The sequence below is a fragment of the Acinonyx jubatus genome, chromosome D2, assembly GCF_027475565.1.
Source record: "Acinonyx jubatus isolate Ajub_Pintada_27869175 chromosome D2, VMU_Ajub_asm_v1.0, whole genome shotgun sequence".
NCBI lineage: Eukaryota > Metazoa > Chordata > Mammalia > Carnivora > Felidae > Acinonyx > Acinonyx jubatus.
Window position 1 is genome coordinate 20,158,263 of NC_069393.1, and position 18,617 is coordinate 20,176,879.

An 18,617-nucleotide genomic window follows, 5' to 3' on the forward strand; every position below is an offset into this window, starting at 1 on the left:
ATGTATAAGTAGAGGCAAAACTGGTTTGGGGTCATGACGGAGTAAGGGCCAGAAGAGAGAATTGGACAAAATTCGTTTGCATGTATTTAGACAAGAATATCTACAAATTACAGTGTTATAAAATAGCTTCCACAGAATCAGAAGAAGATAGCCAGAAGAGTACACTATAAGCAATGCATAGTCTTCATTGAAGCACACATTTTTCCCTATAATAACTTCCAAAAGAGGAATTTTATGTAGCTTATAAACTTTAGGGTATTTGTAAAATACTTTAGGGCTGAAAATTGCTTTATTTATTCTATTTTATGGTTTGAAAATACAAATCAACCGTTAAATGTCTTAGACATGTAACACCTTTCTGATATTTATTCTTTTAACAGTCTACTTATCACATATCTATTCTGATACCTGTCTCCCTACATAGACATCAGAGGTAGTATAGAGAGAAAAATATTTATCTGGTTTAAGTATTCTTATGTTTCAGTATTTTTACTGATGAAAACTGGTCTTTTTTTAAATATTGATACTAAGTTTTAACTCAGCAAATCTTTTGGAAGAGCTGTCTTATCTTGTCTGGAAATTATGCCTTTTACCAAATGCAGTTATATACACTGATGATAAATAAGAATTATATGTACAGATAAGTGTGAGAGAACAAGATCGATAAGTCATTGTTCTAACCATGTTCCGAGTTTAATTATGCTTTATGGTTATGGATACTCTCTTTGCTGACATTTGCCTTCTTGAAGTAGTTTTGAAATATTTCCTTGAAGTATCTTTGAAATACTTAATGTGAAATGATGATTAGATCAAGATTTGACCCACTTTTCTTTATTCCATACTTAGAAAAACATGTCTTTGGAAATGTAGTGAATATTCAACTAGCAAGTTTAATTACCTTATTAATCATTGTTTGGAAATATCTAAACATTTCTATGACACATAAGCTCCATACTTGAATATAGCTGAAACAGATATCACCTCTTTTGTATATAAAATGGATTAATTTATCTTAAAATAGCTGTTTTTAAAATGTGCTCTCCCTTCACATATAAAATATTTAGTAATGGGCTACTCTGGTAAAACTGATTGGTAGTATAAATTGAACAAATATATTTTAAAATACAAAATCATTGAATTTTATTTCTGTCATGTTTGGAATTTTAGAGGTTTTTGTTTTGTTTTATCATTTAGTATTAGAATATTGTGTTTTAAGGTGCACATATAAGGAGTATACAGAGAAGAACAAGACTCAAGAAAACAGGAACCTAAGTACATTTATGTCATTAATTAGCTGTATGACCTTGGGTATGTCTCTTGATCAAGTTGGGCCTTATTTTTTACACCTGGAGAATAAGAGATTTGAATATAATTGTTAAATATCTTTAAAAATGAAAATTCTGTCATCAGCCAGGAATTTAATAAATTCCTCCAAATTGTTTATAATTGATTCAAGTTATACTGCTAAATTAACTGATTTCTTCCCTCCCTTCTTTCCTACCTTCCTTCATTCCCCTTTCCTATTTTTCTGTCTTTTTGTCTTAGGATGTTCCAACAAAATTGGTGGCAAAAGCTGTTCCCTTGCCAATGACTGTCCGTGGACACTGGTTTTTGAGCCCAAGAACTGAGTATACAGTCGCAGTGCAGACTGCCTCAAAACAGGTTGATGGTGATTATGTTGTGTCTGAATGGAGTGAAATTATAGAATTCTGCACAGCAGGTAAGAGAACAGAAAAATACAGAAAAATATTTAATATTTAATAAATATACAGAAAAATATTTAATAGTTCCTAAAAAGCTAATTACATATTTAAAATATTTTTAATTATAAGGTGATATGAACTGCATTGATTATGTTTGCATTGCCAGTAGCACTGTGTAACAGAACAAACTATGCTGTATTGGTTGGAGTGATCTGAGATGACATTAAATCAGTTCTTTTCTGCATAGTTTGATTTTTCAAAATAAAAACTTTGCAAATAAAACTGGTGTAGTTTGAAAATATGCTCAGCATATTTTAAGCTTTGTTTTGAGAGAGAGTTTTTTTTTTTTTAATTTTATTTTCACAGATACTGAAACAAGGAAGCCAGGAACATCTTTCTGTAACTTAGGGAAATGGATGCAGATCTTAATGACTGTACCTAGCAGAAATGTTACTAGATTTTTCACTTGAATGCTGAAAATTTGTATCTAAACTAGTGTCCAGTGTGTGTGTGTGTGTATGTGTGTGTGTGTGTGTGTGTGTGTGTGTCTGCTTCATTAGAAAGTACCTCATAGCCATTTGGCCTTCAGATATCTGATGTGGAGAGCCCATCCCCTTTGATCTTGAACTATAATTTAATATTCCATTAGATGGAAATGTTACCATTCATCTCATTCATTTACCTGTTTATTCATTCATTTAAGAAACAAATATTTAGTGCACACTTAAATAGGTGTTGAAGTGGCACAAAAATATCTCTACCTGAATACATCTGTCATCCTCTCCTTGTTTCTTAGAATGGGGCTTTGTTTCCTCTTTGTACAGGTGATTGTTTCCTCTGAAAATTTGTAGAGAGAGGCTAAATGTTTTATCAACATAAAGGAGCTTGAAGAAAGAAGTCTTAAAAATTTGCCTCAACTATTGTAGGTTGCTTAGAAATTTTCCACAGCTGAGGCATCCTTCAGATAAATCAGCTTCCCCCCACCATAGCCTCACACATGCATTATTTTCCCCCTGTAGCCTCACTCGGTACATACTTAGCTACAGTACATGCATACATACTCAGTACATACTCTCACTATCTTGTGTTTTTCTTAAACTCAGTGTAAAACGTTTCCTATGGGTATGTTAAATGGATAAAATTTTAATTCTGCGTGATTTTGATTTTATCTTCAACCTTTTTATTAGGAAGTTGCTAAGGATTATAACATCCTTGATTGCTAAGGATTTCAGTCTTTAAGAGCAAGGAAAATAATATCTCTCTGGTACTGTATTTCTTATCAAAGATACTAATTATAAGATCTACCATTTTATATATCACTAAGGAAAAATACTATCAATTAAACTATGAGACAGTGTTTTCATATCACAGCTATTGTAAGACTCATGTCAGAGAAGCTAAATGTGAAGAAAATACATTTTCAGAGGCACCTGGCTGGTTCAGTTGGTTAAGCATCCAACTCTTGATTTCAGCTCAGGTCGTGATCTTATGGCCATGATATTCAGCCTGCTTAAGATTCTCTCCCTCTTTCCCACTGCCCTTCCCTGCTTGCATGCATGCATGTGCACTCGTTCTCAAAATATAAAAATAAATAAACAAATAAAACTTAAATAAAATAAAACATTCTGGAATAGATGAAATATGCTATTAATTATAGTTAAGTTATCAGTAATGGAACAGTTGATTTTTATATTGTATTAATAGTGAGTAACATTAATAGTAAAGAATTCTCATTGACATAACTTTTATATATATTTGATGTGTTATATTGGAATTAATATATCCCCTCAGTTTTATTCCTGAATTAAAATTTCGCTTTGGAGTCTACCTCATGTTCACTCTTTTTACTGCATTTCTTTCCCCTTACTTTCATTGTCTCCTACCAGGGAAATTTAATCTAAGTGAGACCCATAAGTAAGAGACACAGTCTTTTGTGACATTGTTTTAATACATGTTATTTTCCATAGGACTGCAGTAAACAAAATTATGGTATTTGTCCAATAAAAAGAGCTATAATTTACCTGCTAAAATCCCCATTTGACATTAGGGAAAAGTGTGAAATGTTTCTTCTTTAGCTTAAGGAAGATTTTTGGCATTTCCAGTTCAGAAATACCTATCTGTCTATAGATGCATACACATTCACTCTATCATAATTCACCCTTTTATAATCTACTTAACATTATGAGTACATGTTTTATTTCTATGTGTATTAAGGAAAACCTATGTCTTCTTACTTTCATTTAGAGTGGTCTTCCTGTTGCTCTTTTACTTAACTACGTCTCATAACTCTTCTAAGGAGGTTATGGGTGAATAATAAAATGCCAGCTTTTAAATGTGCCACAATAGTTTTCTACAAATTATTTTGCATTTTTAATTTCTATGAGTAAAATTTAAAGGGAACTTAAGCTGTTTAAAGCTCATTGTTTCAGTTTTATCAAAATAATTCAGAGACTTTTACCTAAGCTTTATCAATAACCTTGACTCTGTAAATTTTGAGGAAGCTTTTTGTATAAATTGTCTTTTAATCTGGATAGCTAATCTATTCAGCATTTATTGAGTGCATACTATGTGCTAAGCACAGTGCAAAATATTGAAGTAAAACAAAATAGAATGCTACCAACTAATCTACTTCTAGTCTAGTCTATGTCAGAGATAAAACCTTGTGCTTACCTCATAATAAGTCACACTTGTTTATATATTTATGTGTAAATTTAGACGGAGTTCTTTGAGAGGAAGAATATTACTTTTGATCTTGTAACCTGATCATTTAATTTGCATGGTGCCTTCTACATCATATGTTCTAATCTAAAATGTTTGTCAGCCAGTAAAGCAGTCAGTACACAAACTGTGCTGCATGAACAGTTCAACTAGGTTGCTTTTATTTGGAAAGTCTTATAATCATTGTAGACAAAATTTTTGCTTAGATTCTGGTAGAGGAGTTTGATAACAGTCCCCAGTTTTCAAAACAAAAAGTTGATGAAAAGATCAAATTACTTGGAGAGAAGCTTTAGATTTTCAAGAGTCCTGTGTACCTGCAGACCACCAACTAGAAGCCAGAAGACTAGTCTAAATTACTAGATATATGAACATTTGGTGAATCAAACTGTGATAAGCCTCAATTTCTGCAGTCAATAAATGGTCATATATAATCTACCTCGCTAACCTCATAGATTTAAAGAGTAAATTAAATGAGCATTATTATTGCTACTCCTTTAAATTTATTTGTACTTATTGCAGGTGAGAAACTTCTTATATTTGACTTTTCAGTTGATTACAGAAGATTTAGTACCTAGTATGGTGCCAATTGACATTACTTGGGTTGTGCAGAGTCTGCATTCCTTACTTAATATTTTTGCTTCAGGATCTTTAATTTCAGAGAGTGAAACAAATGCATGGGTATCCAGAAAACAAAATAAAACAAATACATTTTTGTAGAAAGAAAAATGTCCCACAGAAAGACAATGAATGTTTTTTTTCAGTGCAATTTCCTATTTAAGATAAATTTCCTAAAGTTGATTTTAATAATCTCCAATTTATTAAACATGTAGTTGACACCTTTGGTAATATATTTTTAGTAAGAGAATTTTTTGTTGTTATTTTCAGACTATTCAAAAGTTCATCTAACACAGCTGTTGGAGAAGGCTGAAGTGATTGCAGGACGGATGCTTAAATTTTCTGTTTTTTATCGTAACCAACACAAAGAATATTTTGACTATATTCGGTAAGAATAGAAATATATATATATATATACACATACATATATACATATATAGTGATTTTCTTGACTAAGTGCCATTCCAAGTTCTAGGCTTAGGTTTCCCTTGAGTCTAGTTCTGTGAAATACTAATTTTAGTTTCCTTTCAAAATGATTAATTATACTCTTTTATTTTCCAGAATAATTGAGTAGAAAAATTCAGATTGTGGGATTTTTTTTTCACTGTACTTACATTCATTTCTGTAATCATTTGTAATACCAATTCTTGTCAATTTAAGTAGAAGGTCTTAAAGCTCAAGGGCTTAGACTGTTGACCTTTCATGTACAAACTCCTCTAAATATATATCAACTCACCTAAATATTCTCTTCTTGTAGATAGCTTTAGGATATTGGAAATGAAGGGCTGAAAGGTAACATTCATTAAATATGGTGAATCTCGTGGGATTTTCAGGCTTCTAAGTGGAGATCTCTCAGCCATTATCTTGAATTAATTATTCATGAGGACAGTCTGCTGTGTTTACTTTTGAAGTCTGGTGTTCAAGTAGTATTTTGAAGATAGCCTATATTTACCTGGGAAGCGGTTTCTGGAAATTCAAAAGAAATCCATACTAGAGGGAGTTTTAATACTTAACAATCCTTTTGTATTTGTAGAAGAAATTTTCAGGACACTAAATAGAGAGATGTAGGTTTTAAAATAAGACTAAGACTTTTAAAATGATAAATGCTATGTAGGTTCTAAACCTTTTACATAATAATCTCTATAATGTATCATTTTAAAAGCCTTGGTCTCACTTTAAACTTTAAGTTGTTAGGGATTATATATGAAAAAAGTTAGGAAGTTTTGTTGTTATTTATTAGCTTCATACTTTTATAGTTTTCTTAAATCAAAATCATGATTTTAGATTTATATCTGCTCCAAGCTGTGGAAAAATTCAAAGGGAATCAGAGAGAGAGGTAAATTTAGGCATCTGATTTCATCAAATGAAATACTTTGGAGTATCATGGTTTTTTTGATGCTGAAAACCATTCCTGCCTAATACTTGAATATCTTATAAACTCAGAGTTTAGTTCATAATTCTTTTAGCTGGTAAATTATTTACCCTTGAGTGTATGTAATTCATGGTGGATGCCATTTACCTAATTTAGAGAGTACAAACACAAATATAACACAAATTATTGTACCTGTCAATTGTGAATGGGAATGACCATATGTATTCAACAAGAAAGGTTTTCTTTAAGCATAAAATCAGAAAACAAAAATGATCTACTATTGCTATTTTCCCTAATAAGAAATACATCAATATAATATCTTTGGTACTGTTTAAATTCTTAGAATATTGCCAATGTCTATTGTAGGTGGCCACTGGAGGTCAGTATTTCCTTGATTTTCTCTGCCCTTTGGGTGAAAACTAGCCTGTTTTCAGGTCCTTAGATACTAAAATATACACCACCTGTTTGCAAAAATTCTTCCAAAAAGGAAAAGAAAATGATAAAGACAACCTGGAAAAAGTCATTGTATATATTGTATAATTGATTCCAACCTACTGGTACAAAAGATTTATTTACTAACAAGGAGTTTTCCCTTTTTGGAGTTTCCATGACAGTTTTAAAATCCATGTAAATTATATCCTGATGCAGTATATATAAATAAATATACTTCCCAAGGCATTGGGTATAGTTGTTCAACATTGCTTTCTTAAAACACTTTATTGAAAAAATAGTAGACATTAGCTTCAGTGAACCTTGATTTTCTTTTTAGGTAATGAACTCTAATCAGGACCCACTTCCTTTATCACAAACCATTTAAAATGTCATCTTGTTAATCACAGTGCTTGAATAGAAATGAACCATTTACTTATCTGACTAAATGATTTCCAAGTCATTATAAATGATGAAAAAGCATTAAGTAAATTCTGACTCATATGGATTGAGCTCATTTTGATCTCTTTCTCTAGAAGTAAATTCCTAAGTGAATCTTGCTTTCCCTTACCCCAGATCAAAATATCACTTTCTCTCTTACTCTTCAAGTTCATTAGGTAGCCTCATATGTAGATAGATGTAGGGATTCCCGGTGCTTTTAGGTGCTAGATTGTATATGCCCAAAGTTGATGCCTGTCACTAATACATTTCTCCTAGTCCAAGTTCTTAACTCTATATTTCTGATGCTATTTTTTCATTAATTGAGTTTATAGATTCATGTTGGACACATATCATATTGATATTCAGTTTCTGTTAGTGAGAATGTAACAAGGGTAAGAATTTTGAGCCAGGACAAGATGGAGTGGACACCCTTCTCCCTATTTTTCCTGCTAAGTATGACTAAAAACTCTGGACTTTGTATGTAAAAGAAACATAAGAATCTGAAAGGTGGAAGAAGACTGAAAACTAGAGAGAAGATAAACCAATTAGGGACCGAGGGACTCAAGGGACAACACAGTGATGAGTTCCCTTAGTTTTCTTTTTAGCTCTTATATTCCAGACCGAGTGCTAAAGAAGCCAGAAACCCCAAAATGCTGATGGGCATAAACCAAAAAACAAAACAAAAAAAAAAAAATAAAGACAAAAACTATCAAACAAAATTCAGAAAGTCTCCTTTATTAACCCAAATGACTAGGAAAGAAATAGACTTGAATACACAAAGCTTTTAGACAGTAATTGCCCTACTTCAGTCAAACACCATGGGGGATAACTTTTTTTCCATTCTCACCAGCCAAAGCCAAGTAGGGATACTTCCACCTTCTCCTACCTGTAAGGAAGCACCCTCCCTCCTCTTCCATCCCTTACTGGAGTGATGTCAGAGAAAGTTGAATGGGAAACTGGGACTTATACCCCCCCCCCCACCATTGGCAATGTGCTACCTTCCCTACTGGGGTGGTATCACCCCAGTCCTACCAGAAACCAGGACTTTTCACTGCAGCCCAGGAATAAGGTTTGCCTCTGAATATCAGTGAAGGCCATGTACAGAGCAGTACTGAGACAACTTCTCCCTCTCCCAGGTAGATTGTATTAGCAGAAGCCTCGTGAAAGCCTCTACTCTTAGTCTGCCCAGTAGTCATCTCCTTCCGTGTATCATTGAGGTTGACTGGGAATCCTAGACGTTTCTCTCCTAACAGCAATGAAGTGACACTCGTCCACTTCTTCTTCTGATACGTAGCCAAAAGAGGCCTGCTGAAATAACTAGATTTAAATAAGACCCAGCGTTATAACCTAATCCTCCGAAAGTCCAAGATAAAATTGAAATCCACTGATGGTCCCAAGAATCAGGAAAATCTTAACTTGAATGAGAAAAGCTGATCAACAGACATCAATGACAAGATAACACAGATTTTAGCATTATCTGACAAGGATTTTCAAAAAGCCAACATAAAAAATTTTCAATAAGGAATGACAAATGTACTTAAAACAAATAGAAACAACAAAGAACTAGAAGATATAAAGAACTAAATGGATATTGTAGAACTGAAAAAAAACCTGTAAGTAAAAACTTAGTGGATAGACTCCATAACAAAATGAATAGGACAAAGGAAAGAATCCATAAGCTTGAAGATAGAACAATAGAAATTATCCAAACTGAATTAAGAGAAAATTAATTGAAAAAAAAAAGAGCATAGCTTCACAGACATGTAGGACTATAGTATCGAATATCTAATACTGATGTCATTAGTGTCGAAAAGAAAGAAGGAAGAGGGTGGAGCTAAGAAAATATGCAGAGAAAAAAATAGCTGATATGTTTCCAAATTTGGCAAAGGACAGAAACCTAAAGATTAAAAAAGCTAAGTAAATCCCAAATAGGATAAACCAAAATAAATCTGTTCCAAGACACTTTATAAACTCTTGAAAATTGAAGAGAAAACAAATCCTCTAAGTTGATCAGAGACAAAAAGGATACCTCATCTATAGAGGAAAAACAATTGGAATAACATCATCATTGGAAACCATGTAGACCAGAAAGAAGTGACACAATATTTCTAAGTTCTGAAAGAGGACTGTCAACCCAGAACCCTATATTTAGTGAAAATACCATTCAAGAATAAAGGGGAATCAAGACATTCTCAGATGAAGGAAAATTAAGGGGAATTTGTCACCAGCATATCTACCCTTAAAAGAATGACTAAAAGAAGTTTGGTATTTTATTTTGTTTTTTGTTTTATTTTATTAATTTATATATTTATTTTATTTTATTTTATTTTTTATTTTATTTTTTTATTCATCATGATAAGTATACTCTTTAATCCCATCCCCTATATCTCCCATCCTCCCACTGACCTGGCCTTTGGTAACCATCAGTTGTTCTCTATAGTTACAAGTCTGTTTCTTGGTTTGTCTCTCTCTTTTGTACTTTGTTTCTTAACTATCACCTGTATGAAATCATATGTTATTTGTCTTTCTCTGATTGACTTATATCATTTAGCTTTATATTTATACTCTCTAGTTTTACTCATGTTGCACATAGAAAGATTTCATCCTTTTTTTTGCTAAGTAACATTCCATTGCATACACCATATATACCACATCTTTTTGATCCATTCATCAGTCAACAGACACTTGAAGCTGCTTCCATACTTGGCTATTATAAATAATGCTGCAGTAAGCATAGGGGTGCTTGTATCCCTTTGAATTAGGATTTTGTATTTGGGTAAATACCCAGTAGTGAAATTCTGGAATCATAAGGTAGTTCTATTTTTAACTTTTTGAGGAATCTCCATACTGTTTTCTACATTGGCTATACTAATTTGCATTCCCACCAATAGTGTAAGAGGGTTCCTTTTTCTCCATATCCTTGCCAACATTTGTTTCTTATGTTATTGATTTTAGCCATTCTGACAGGTGTGAAGTAATATCTTATTGTAGTTTTGATTTGCATTTTCCTGATGATGAGTGATGTTGAACGTGTTTTCATGTGTCTGTTGGCCAACTGGATGCCTTCTTTAGAAATGTCTGTTCTTTTGCCTATTTTTAACTGGATTGTTTGGGTTTTTTGGTGTTGAGTTGTATAAGTTCTTTATATATTTGGATACTAACCCTTTATTGCATATGTCACTTGCAAATATCTTCTCCATTCCATAGGTTGTCTTTTCATTTTGTTGATTGTTTCCTTCACTGTTCAGAAGCTTTTTATTTTTATGTAGTCCCAATAGTTTATTTTTGCTTTTATTTCCTCTGCCTCAGGAGACATATCTAGAAAAATGTTTCTATGGCCAATGTCAGAGAAATTACTGCCTGTGCTCTCTTTTAGAATTTTCATGATTTGTGGTCTCACAGTTAGGTCTTTATTTTGAGTTTATGTTTGTGTATAGTGTAATAAAGTGGTCCAGTTTTATTGTTTTGCATGTAGTTTCCCAGCACCATTTGTTGTAGAGACTTTTTCCCATTGGATAGTGTTCCCTCTTTTGTCAAAGATAAGATTAATCTATGTACTTGTGGGTTTACTTCTGGGGTTTCTATTCTGTTCCATTGATCTATGCATCTGTTTTTGTTCCAGTACCAAAATGTTTTCATTATTACTACTTTCTAATACAACTTTAAATCTGGAATTATGATAGCTCCAGCTTTGTTTTCCAAGACTCCTTTGGCTATTTGAGGTCTTTTGTAGTTCTATACAAATTTTAGAATTGTTTGTTCTAGTTTTACAAAAAGTGCTGTTGGTATTTTGATAGGGATTGCATTAAATTTGTAGATTGCTTTGGGTAGTATAGACATTTTAACAATTGTTCTTCTAACCCATAAGCATGGAATGTCTTTCCATTTCTTTGTGTCATCTTGACTTTTTTTTCTTATAGTTTTTAAAATACAAGTCTTTCACATCTTTGGCTAAGTTTATTCCTAGATATTTTATTGCTTTTGGTGAAATTGTATATGGGATTGTTTTCTTAATTTCTCCTTCTTCTGTTTCATTATTAGTGTGTAGAAATGCAATGGATTTCTGTACATTGATTTTGTATCCTGTGACTTTACTGAATTCATGTATCAGTTCTAGTAGGTTTTTGGTGGAGTTAATACGATTTTTTTTTGTTTATTTATTTTTTGAGAAAGAGAGAGAGCACACAGGAAGAGCAGAGAGAGAGGGCGAGAGAGAGAAAATCCCAAGTAGGCTCTACACTGTCAGTGCACTGACAGTGCAGAGCCTGATGTGGGGCTCAAACCCATGAACCGTGAGATCATGACCTGAGCCGAAACCAGGAGTTGGACACTTAACCGACTGATCCATCCAGGTGCCTCATTTAGGGTTTCCATATATAGTATCATGTAATCTGCATATAGTGAGAGTTTTACTTCTTCCTTACCAATTTGGATATTATGTTGTTTGATTGCTGTAACTAAGACTGACTTCCAGTTCTATGTTGAATAAAAGTGGTGAGAGTGGACATCCTTGTCTTATTCCAGACCTTAGGGGGAAAACTTGGGTTTGATATTCTCTGTGGGTTTTTTATATAATGTGGGCTTTTCCTTTATTATGTGGCAGTGTGTTCTCTCTAAACCCACTTTGTTGAGGGTTTTTATCATGAAAGGATGTTGTTATTGTCAAATGCTTTTTCTGCATCTATTGAAATGATCAGATGGTTCTTATCTTTTCTCTTATTGATGTGACACATTATGTTGATTTTTATATGAATATTAAACCCTTGTATCCTGGGAATAAATCCAACCTGACTGTGGCATGAACTTTTTAAATCTATTGTTGGATTTGATTTGCTGATATTTTGTTGAGGATTTTTGTTTCTATATTCCATAGAGATTTTGCCCTGTAGTTTTCTTTTTTTGTGATGTCTTTATCTGATTTTGGTCAGGGTGATACTAGCCTTGTAGAATGAATTTGTAAGTTTTCCTTCCTCTTGTATTTTTTGGAGTAGTTTGAGAAGAATGGGTATTAACTCTTCTTTAAATGTTTGGTAGAACTTGTCTCTGAAGTTGTCTAGTCCTGGACTTTTTTGTTTTTTGAAAGTTTTTTTGATTATCATTTTGACTTCATTGTTGGTAATAGGTCTGTTCAAATTTTCTATTTCTTCTTGCATTAGCTTTTGTAGGTTATATGTTTCTAGGAATTTATCCATTTCTTGTAAGTTGTCCAGTTTGTTGGCATATAAGATCTTTTACAGTTGTTTGTATTTCTGTGGTGTTGGTTGTTATTTCTCCTTTTTCATAAATAATTTTGTGTATTTGGATCCTCTCTTTTTTTAATGAGTATTGCTAGAGGTTTATCAATTTTGTTAATCTTCTCAAAGAACCACCTTCTGGTTTCATTGATATGTTCTATTGTGTTTTTCTAGTTTCTTTTTTTTTCAATATATGAAATTTATTGTCAAATTGGTTTCCATACAACACCCAGTGTTCATCTCAAAAGGTGTCCTCCTCAATACCCATCACACACCCTCCCCACCCTCCAACCCCCCATCAGCCCTCAGTTTGTTCTCACTTTTTAAGAGTTTTTTATGCTTTGGCTCTCTCCCACTCTAACCTCTTTTTTTTCCCTTCCAGTCACCCATGGGTTTCTGTTAAGTGTCTCAGGATCCACATAACAGTGAAAACATGTGGTATCTGTCTTTCTCTGTATGGCTTATTTCACTTAGCATCACACTCTCCAGTTCCATCCACGTTGCTACAAAGGGCCATATTTCATTCTTTCTCATTGCCACGTAGTACTCCATTGTGTATATAAACCACAGTTTCTTTATCCATTCATCAGTTGATGGACATTTAGGCTCTTTCCATAATTTGGCTATTGTTGAGAGTGCTGCTGTAAACATTGGGGTACAAGTGCTCCTATGCATCAGCACTCCTGTGTGCCTTGGGTAAATTCCTAGCAGTGCTGTTGCTGGGTCATAGGGTAGGTCTATTTTTAATTTTTTGAGGAAACTCCACACTGTTTTCCAGAGTGGCTGCACCAGCTTGCATTCCCACCAACAGGGCAAGAGGATTCCCGTTTCTCCACATCCTCTCCAGCATCTATAGTCTCCTGATTTGTTCATTTTGGCCACTCTGACTGGCGTGAGGTGATATCTGAGTGTGGTTTTGATTTGTAATTCCCTGATGAGGAGCGACGTTGAGCATCTTTTCATGTGCCAGTTGGCCATCCGGATGTCTTCTTTAGAGAAGTGTCTTTTCATGTTTTCTGCCCATTTCTTCACTGGGTTATTTGTTTTTCGGGTGTGGAGTTTCGTAAGCTCTTTATAGATTTTGGATACTAGCCCTTTGTCTGATATGTCATTTACAAATGTCTTTTCCCATTCCGTTGGTTGCCTTTTAGTTTTGTTGGTTGTTTCCTTTGCTGTGCAGAAGCTTTTCATCTTCATAAGGTCTCAGTAGTTCATTTTTGCTTTTAATTCCTTGCCTTTGGGGATGTGTCAAGTAAGAAATTGCTACGACTGAGGTCAGAGAGGTCTTTTCCTAGTGCTTTCTCCTCTAGTGTTTTGATGGTTTCCTGTCTCACATTCAGGTCCTTTATCCATTTTGAGTTTACTTTTGTGAATGGTGTGAGAAAGTGGTCTAGTTTCAACCTTCTGCAGGTTGCTGTCCAGTTCTCCCAGCACCATTTGTTAAAGAGGCTGTCTTTTTTCCATTGGATGTTCTTTCCTGCTTTGTCAAAGATGAGTTGGCCATACGTTTGTGGGTCTAGTTCTGGGGTTTCTATTCTATTCCATTGGTCTATGTGTCTGTGTTTGTGCCAATACCATGCTGTCTTGATGATTACAGCTTTGTAGTAGAGGCTAAAGTCTGGAATTGTGATGCCTCCTGCTTTGGTCTTCTTCTTCAAAATTACCTTGGCTATTTGGGGCCTTTTGTGGTTCCAAATGAATTTTAGGATTGCTTGCTCTAGTTTTGAGAAGAATGCTGGTGCAATTTTGATTGGGATTGCACTGAATATGTAGATAGCTTTGGGTAGTATTGACATTTTGACAATATTTATTCTTCCAATCCATGAGCACGGAATGTTTTTCCATTTCTTTATATCTTCTTCAGTTCCCTTCATGAGCTTTCTATAGTTTTCAGCATACAGATCTTTTACATCTTTGGTTAGATTTATTCCTAGGTATTTTATGCTTCTTGGTGCAATTGTGAATGGGATCAGTTTCTTTATTTGTCTTTCTGTTGCTTCATTGTTAGTGTATAAGAATGCAACTGATTTCTGTACATTGGTTTTGTATCCTGCAACTTTTCTGAATTCATGTATCAGTTCTAGCAGACTTTTGGTGGAGTCTATTGGATTTTCCATGTATAATATCATGTCATCTGCAAAAAGTGAAAGCTTGACTTCATCTTTGCCAATTTTGATGCCTTTGATTTCCTTTTGTTGTCTGATTGCTGATGCTAGCACTTCCAACACTATGTTAAACAACAGCAGTGAGAGTGGGCATCCCTGTCGTGTTCCTGATCTCAGGGGGAAAGCTCTCAGTTTTTCCCCATTGAGGATCATATTTCTTAGCTGTGGGCTTTTCATAAATGGCTTTTATGATGTTTAAGAATGTTCCTTCTATCCGGACTTTCTCGAGGGTTTTTATTCAGAAAGGTGCTGAATTTTGTCAAATCCTTTCTCTGCATTGATTGACAGGATCATATGGTTCTTCTCTTTTCTTTTATTAATGTGATGTATCACGTTGATTGATTTGTGAATGTTGAACCAGCCCTGTATCCCAGGAAGGAAGCCCATTTGATCATGGTGAGTAATTCTTTTTATATGCTGTTGAATTCGATTTGCTAGTCTCTTATTGAGAATTTTTACATCCATATTCATCAGAGATATTGGCCTGTAGTTCTCTTTTTTTACTGGGTCTCTGTCTGGTTTAGGAATCAAAGTAATACTGGCTTCATAGAATGAGTCTGGAAGTTTTCCTTCTCTTTCTATTTCTTGGAATAGCTTGAGAAGGATAGGTATTATTTCTGCTTTAAACGTCTGGTAGAACTCCCCTGGGAAGCCATCTGGTCCTGGACTCTTATTTGTTGGGAGATTTTTGATAACTGATTCAATTTCTTCGTTGGTTATGGGTCTGTTCAAGCTTTCTACTTCCTCCTGATTTTGGAAGTGTGTGGGTGCTTAGGAGTTTGTCCATTTCTTCCAGGTTGTCCAATTTGTTGGCATACAATTTTTCATAGTATTTCCTGATAATTGCTTGTATCTCTGAGGGATTGGTTATAATAATTCCATTTTCATTCATGATTTTATCTATTTGGGTCATCTCCCTTTTCTTTTTGAGAAGCCTGGCTAGAGGTTTATCAATTTGTTTATTTTTTCAAAAAACCAACTCTTGGTTTCGTTGATCTGCTCTACAGATTTTTAGATTCTATATTGTTTATTTCTGCTCTGATCTTTATTATTTCTCTTCTTCTGCTGGGTTTAGGCTGCCTTTGCTGTTCTGCTTCTATTTCCTTTAGGTGTGCTGTTAGATTTTGTATTGGGGATTTTTCTTGTTTCTTGAGATAGGCCTGGATTGCAATGTATTTTCCTCTCAGGACTGCCTTCGCTGCGTCCCAAAGCGTTTGGATTGTTGTATTTTCATTTAATGTGTTTCCATATATTTTTTAATTTCTTCTCTAATTGCCTGGTTGACCCACTCATTCTTTAGTAGGGTGTTCTTTAACCTCCATGCTTTTGGAGGTTTTCCAGACTTTTTCCTGTGGTTGATTTCAAGCTTCATAGCATTGTGGTCTGAAAGTGTGCATGGTATGATTTCAATTCTTGTATACTTACGAAGGGCTGTTTTGTGACCCAGTATATGATCTATCTTGGAGAATGTTCCATGTGCACTCCAGAAGAAAGTATATTGTGTTGCTTTGGGATGCAGAGTTCTAAATATATCTGTCATATCCATGTGATCCAATGTATCATTCAGGGCCCTTGTTTCTTTATTGACCGTGTGTCTAGATGATCTATCCATTTCTGTAAGTGGAGTGTTAAAGTCCCCTGCAATTACCACATTCTTATCAGTAAGGTTGCTTATGTTTGTGAGTAACTGTTTTATATATTTGGGGGCTCCCATATTCAGCACATTGACATTTATAATTATTAGCTCTTCCTGATGGATAGACCCTGTAATTATTATATAATGTCCTTCTTTATCTCTTGTTACAGCCTTTAATTTAAAGTCTAGTTTAAGTATGGCTACTCCAGCTTTCTTTTGACTTCCAGTGGCATGATAAATAGTTCTCCATCCCCTCACTCTCAATCTGAAAGTGTCCTCAGGTCTAAAATGAGTCTCTTGTAGACAGCAAATAGATGGGTCTTGTTTTTTTTATCCATTCTGATACCCTATGTCTTCTGGTTGGTGCATTTAGTCCATTTACATTCAGTGTTATTATAGAAAGATATGGGTTTAGAGTCATTGTGATGTCTGTATGTTTTATGTTTGTAGCGATGTCTCTGGTAGTTTGTCTCACCGATCCCCCTTAGGATCTCTTGTAGGGCTGGTTTAGTGGTGACAAATTCCTTCAGTTTTTTGTTTGTTTGGGAAGACCTTTATCTCTCCTTCTAGTCTAAATGACAGACTTGCTGGATAAAGGATTCTCGGCTGCATATTTTTTCTGTTCATCACATTGAAGATCTCCTGCCATTCCTTTCTGGCCTGCCAAGTTTCAGAAGAGAGATCTGTTATGAGTCTTATAGGTCTCCCTTTATATGTTAGAGCACGTTTATCCCTTGCTGCTTTCAGAATTTTCTCTTTATCCTTGTATTTTGCCAGTTTCACTATGATATGTCATGCAGAAGATGGATTCAAGTTACGTCTGAAGGGAGTTCTCTGTGTCTCTTGGATTTCAATGCCTTTTTCCTTCCCCAGATCAGGGAAGTTCTCAGCTATGATTTCTTCAAGTACACTTTCAGCACCTTTCCCTCTCTCGTCCTCCTCTGGAATACCAATTATGCGTAGATTATTTCTCTTAGTGCATCACTTAGTTCTCTAATTTTCTCTTCATACTCCTGGATTTTTTTATCTCTTTTTCTCAGCTTCCTCTTTTTCCATAATTTTATCTTCTAGTTCACCTATTCTCTCCTCTGCCTCTTCAATTCGAGCCGTGGTCGTTTCCATTTTATTTTGCAGCTTGTTTATAGCATTTTTTAGCTCCTCCTGACTATTCCTTAGTCCCTTGATCTCTGTAGCAAGAGATTCTCTGCTGTCCTCTATACTATTTTCAAGCCCAGCAATTAATTTTATGACTATTATTCTAAACTCACTCTCTTTTTATATTGTTTAAATCGTTTTTGATCAGTTTGTTAGCTGTCGTTATTTGCTGGAGGTTTTTTGAGGGGAATTCTTCTGTTTGGTCATTTTGGATAGTCCCTGGAGTGGTGTGGAACTGCAGGGCACTTCCCCTGTTCTGTCTTGAATAACTGGCCTTGGTGGGTGGGGCCACAGTCAGTCCTGATGTCTGCCCCCAGCCCACTTCTGGGGCCACAGTCAGACTGGTGTGTACCTGCTCTTCCCCTCTCCATTCACCGTGGGGTGGTGTGGCCCGTCTGGGCTACTTGCACTCTGCCAGGCTTGTGGTGCTGGGGATCTGGCATATTAAGTGAGGTGGATAGGCAAGGTGCACAGGGGCGGGAGGGGCAGGCTCAGCTCACTTCTTAGGTGATCCACTTCAGGAGGGGCCCTGAGGCAGTGGGAGGGAGTCAGACCTGCTGCAGGAGGTGTGGCTCCGCAGAAGCACAGTGTTGGGTGTTTTCGTGGTGCAAGCAAGTTCCCTGGCAGGAACTGGTTCCCTTTGGGATTTTGGCTGGGGGATGGGCGAGGGGCATGGCGCTGGCCAGCACCTTTGTTCCCCGCCAAACTGAGCTCTGTCATCCCGGGGCTCAGCAACTCTCCCTCCTGTTGTCCTCCAGCCTTCCCGCTCTCCGAGCAGAGCTGTAAACTTAATAACCTTCCAGATGTTAAGTCCCGCTTGCTGTCTGAATACACTCCCTCTGGCCCCTCTGCTTTTGCAAGCCAGACGCGGGGTCTCTGCTTGGCCTGCGCGCTGCCCCACCGCCCCGGCTCCATTCGCCAGTCCATGTAGTGTGCACCGCCTCGCTGCCCTTCCTACCCTCTTCCGTGGGCCTCTCGTCTGTGCTTGGCTCCAGAGACTCTGTTCTGCTAGTCTTCTGGCGGTTTTCTGGGTTATTTAGGCAGGTATAGGTGGAATCTAAGTGATCAGCAGGACGTGGTGAGCCCAGAGTCCTCCTACGCCACCATCTTCCCCAGGTCCTCCTGTTTTTTTAGTTTCTATATCATTTA

The 18,617-nt window shown here is 35.5% G+C and overlaps 1 protein-coding gene across 3 annotated transcripts in view; it reads left to right on the top strand.

Annotated features, from left to right (window-relative positions):
* Positions 1 to 18,617, top strand: part of PHYHIPL (phytanoyl-CoA 2-hydroxylase interacting protein like) — a 94,281-nt gene that overhangs the window by 65,182 nt on the left and 10,482 nt on the right. For all 3 annotated transcript variants that reach the window (XM_015072837.3, XM_027062044.2, XM_027062042.2), the window contains exons 3-4: positions 1,546 to 1,720; positions 5,307 to 5,424. In XM_015072837.3, coding sequence (XP_014928323.2) covers positions 1,546 to 1,720; positions 5,307 to 5,424 — 293 coding nt within the window. The remainder of the gene's footprint in view (positions 1 to 1,545; positions 1,721 to 5,306; positions 5,425 to 18,617) is intronic.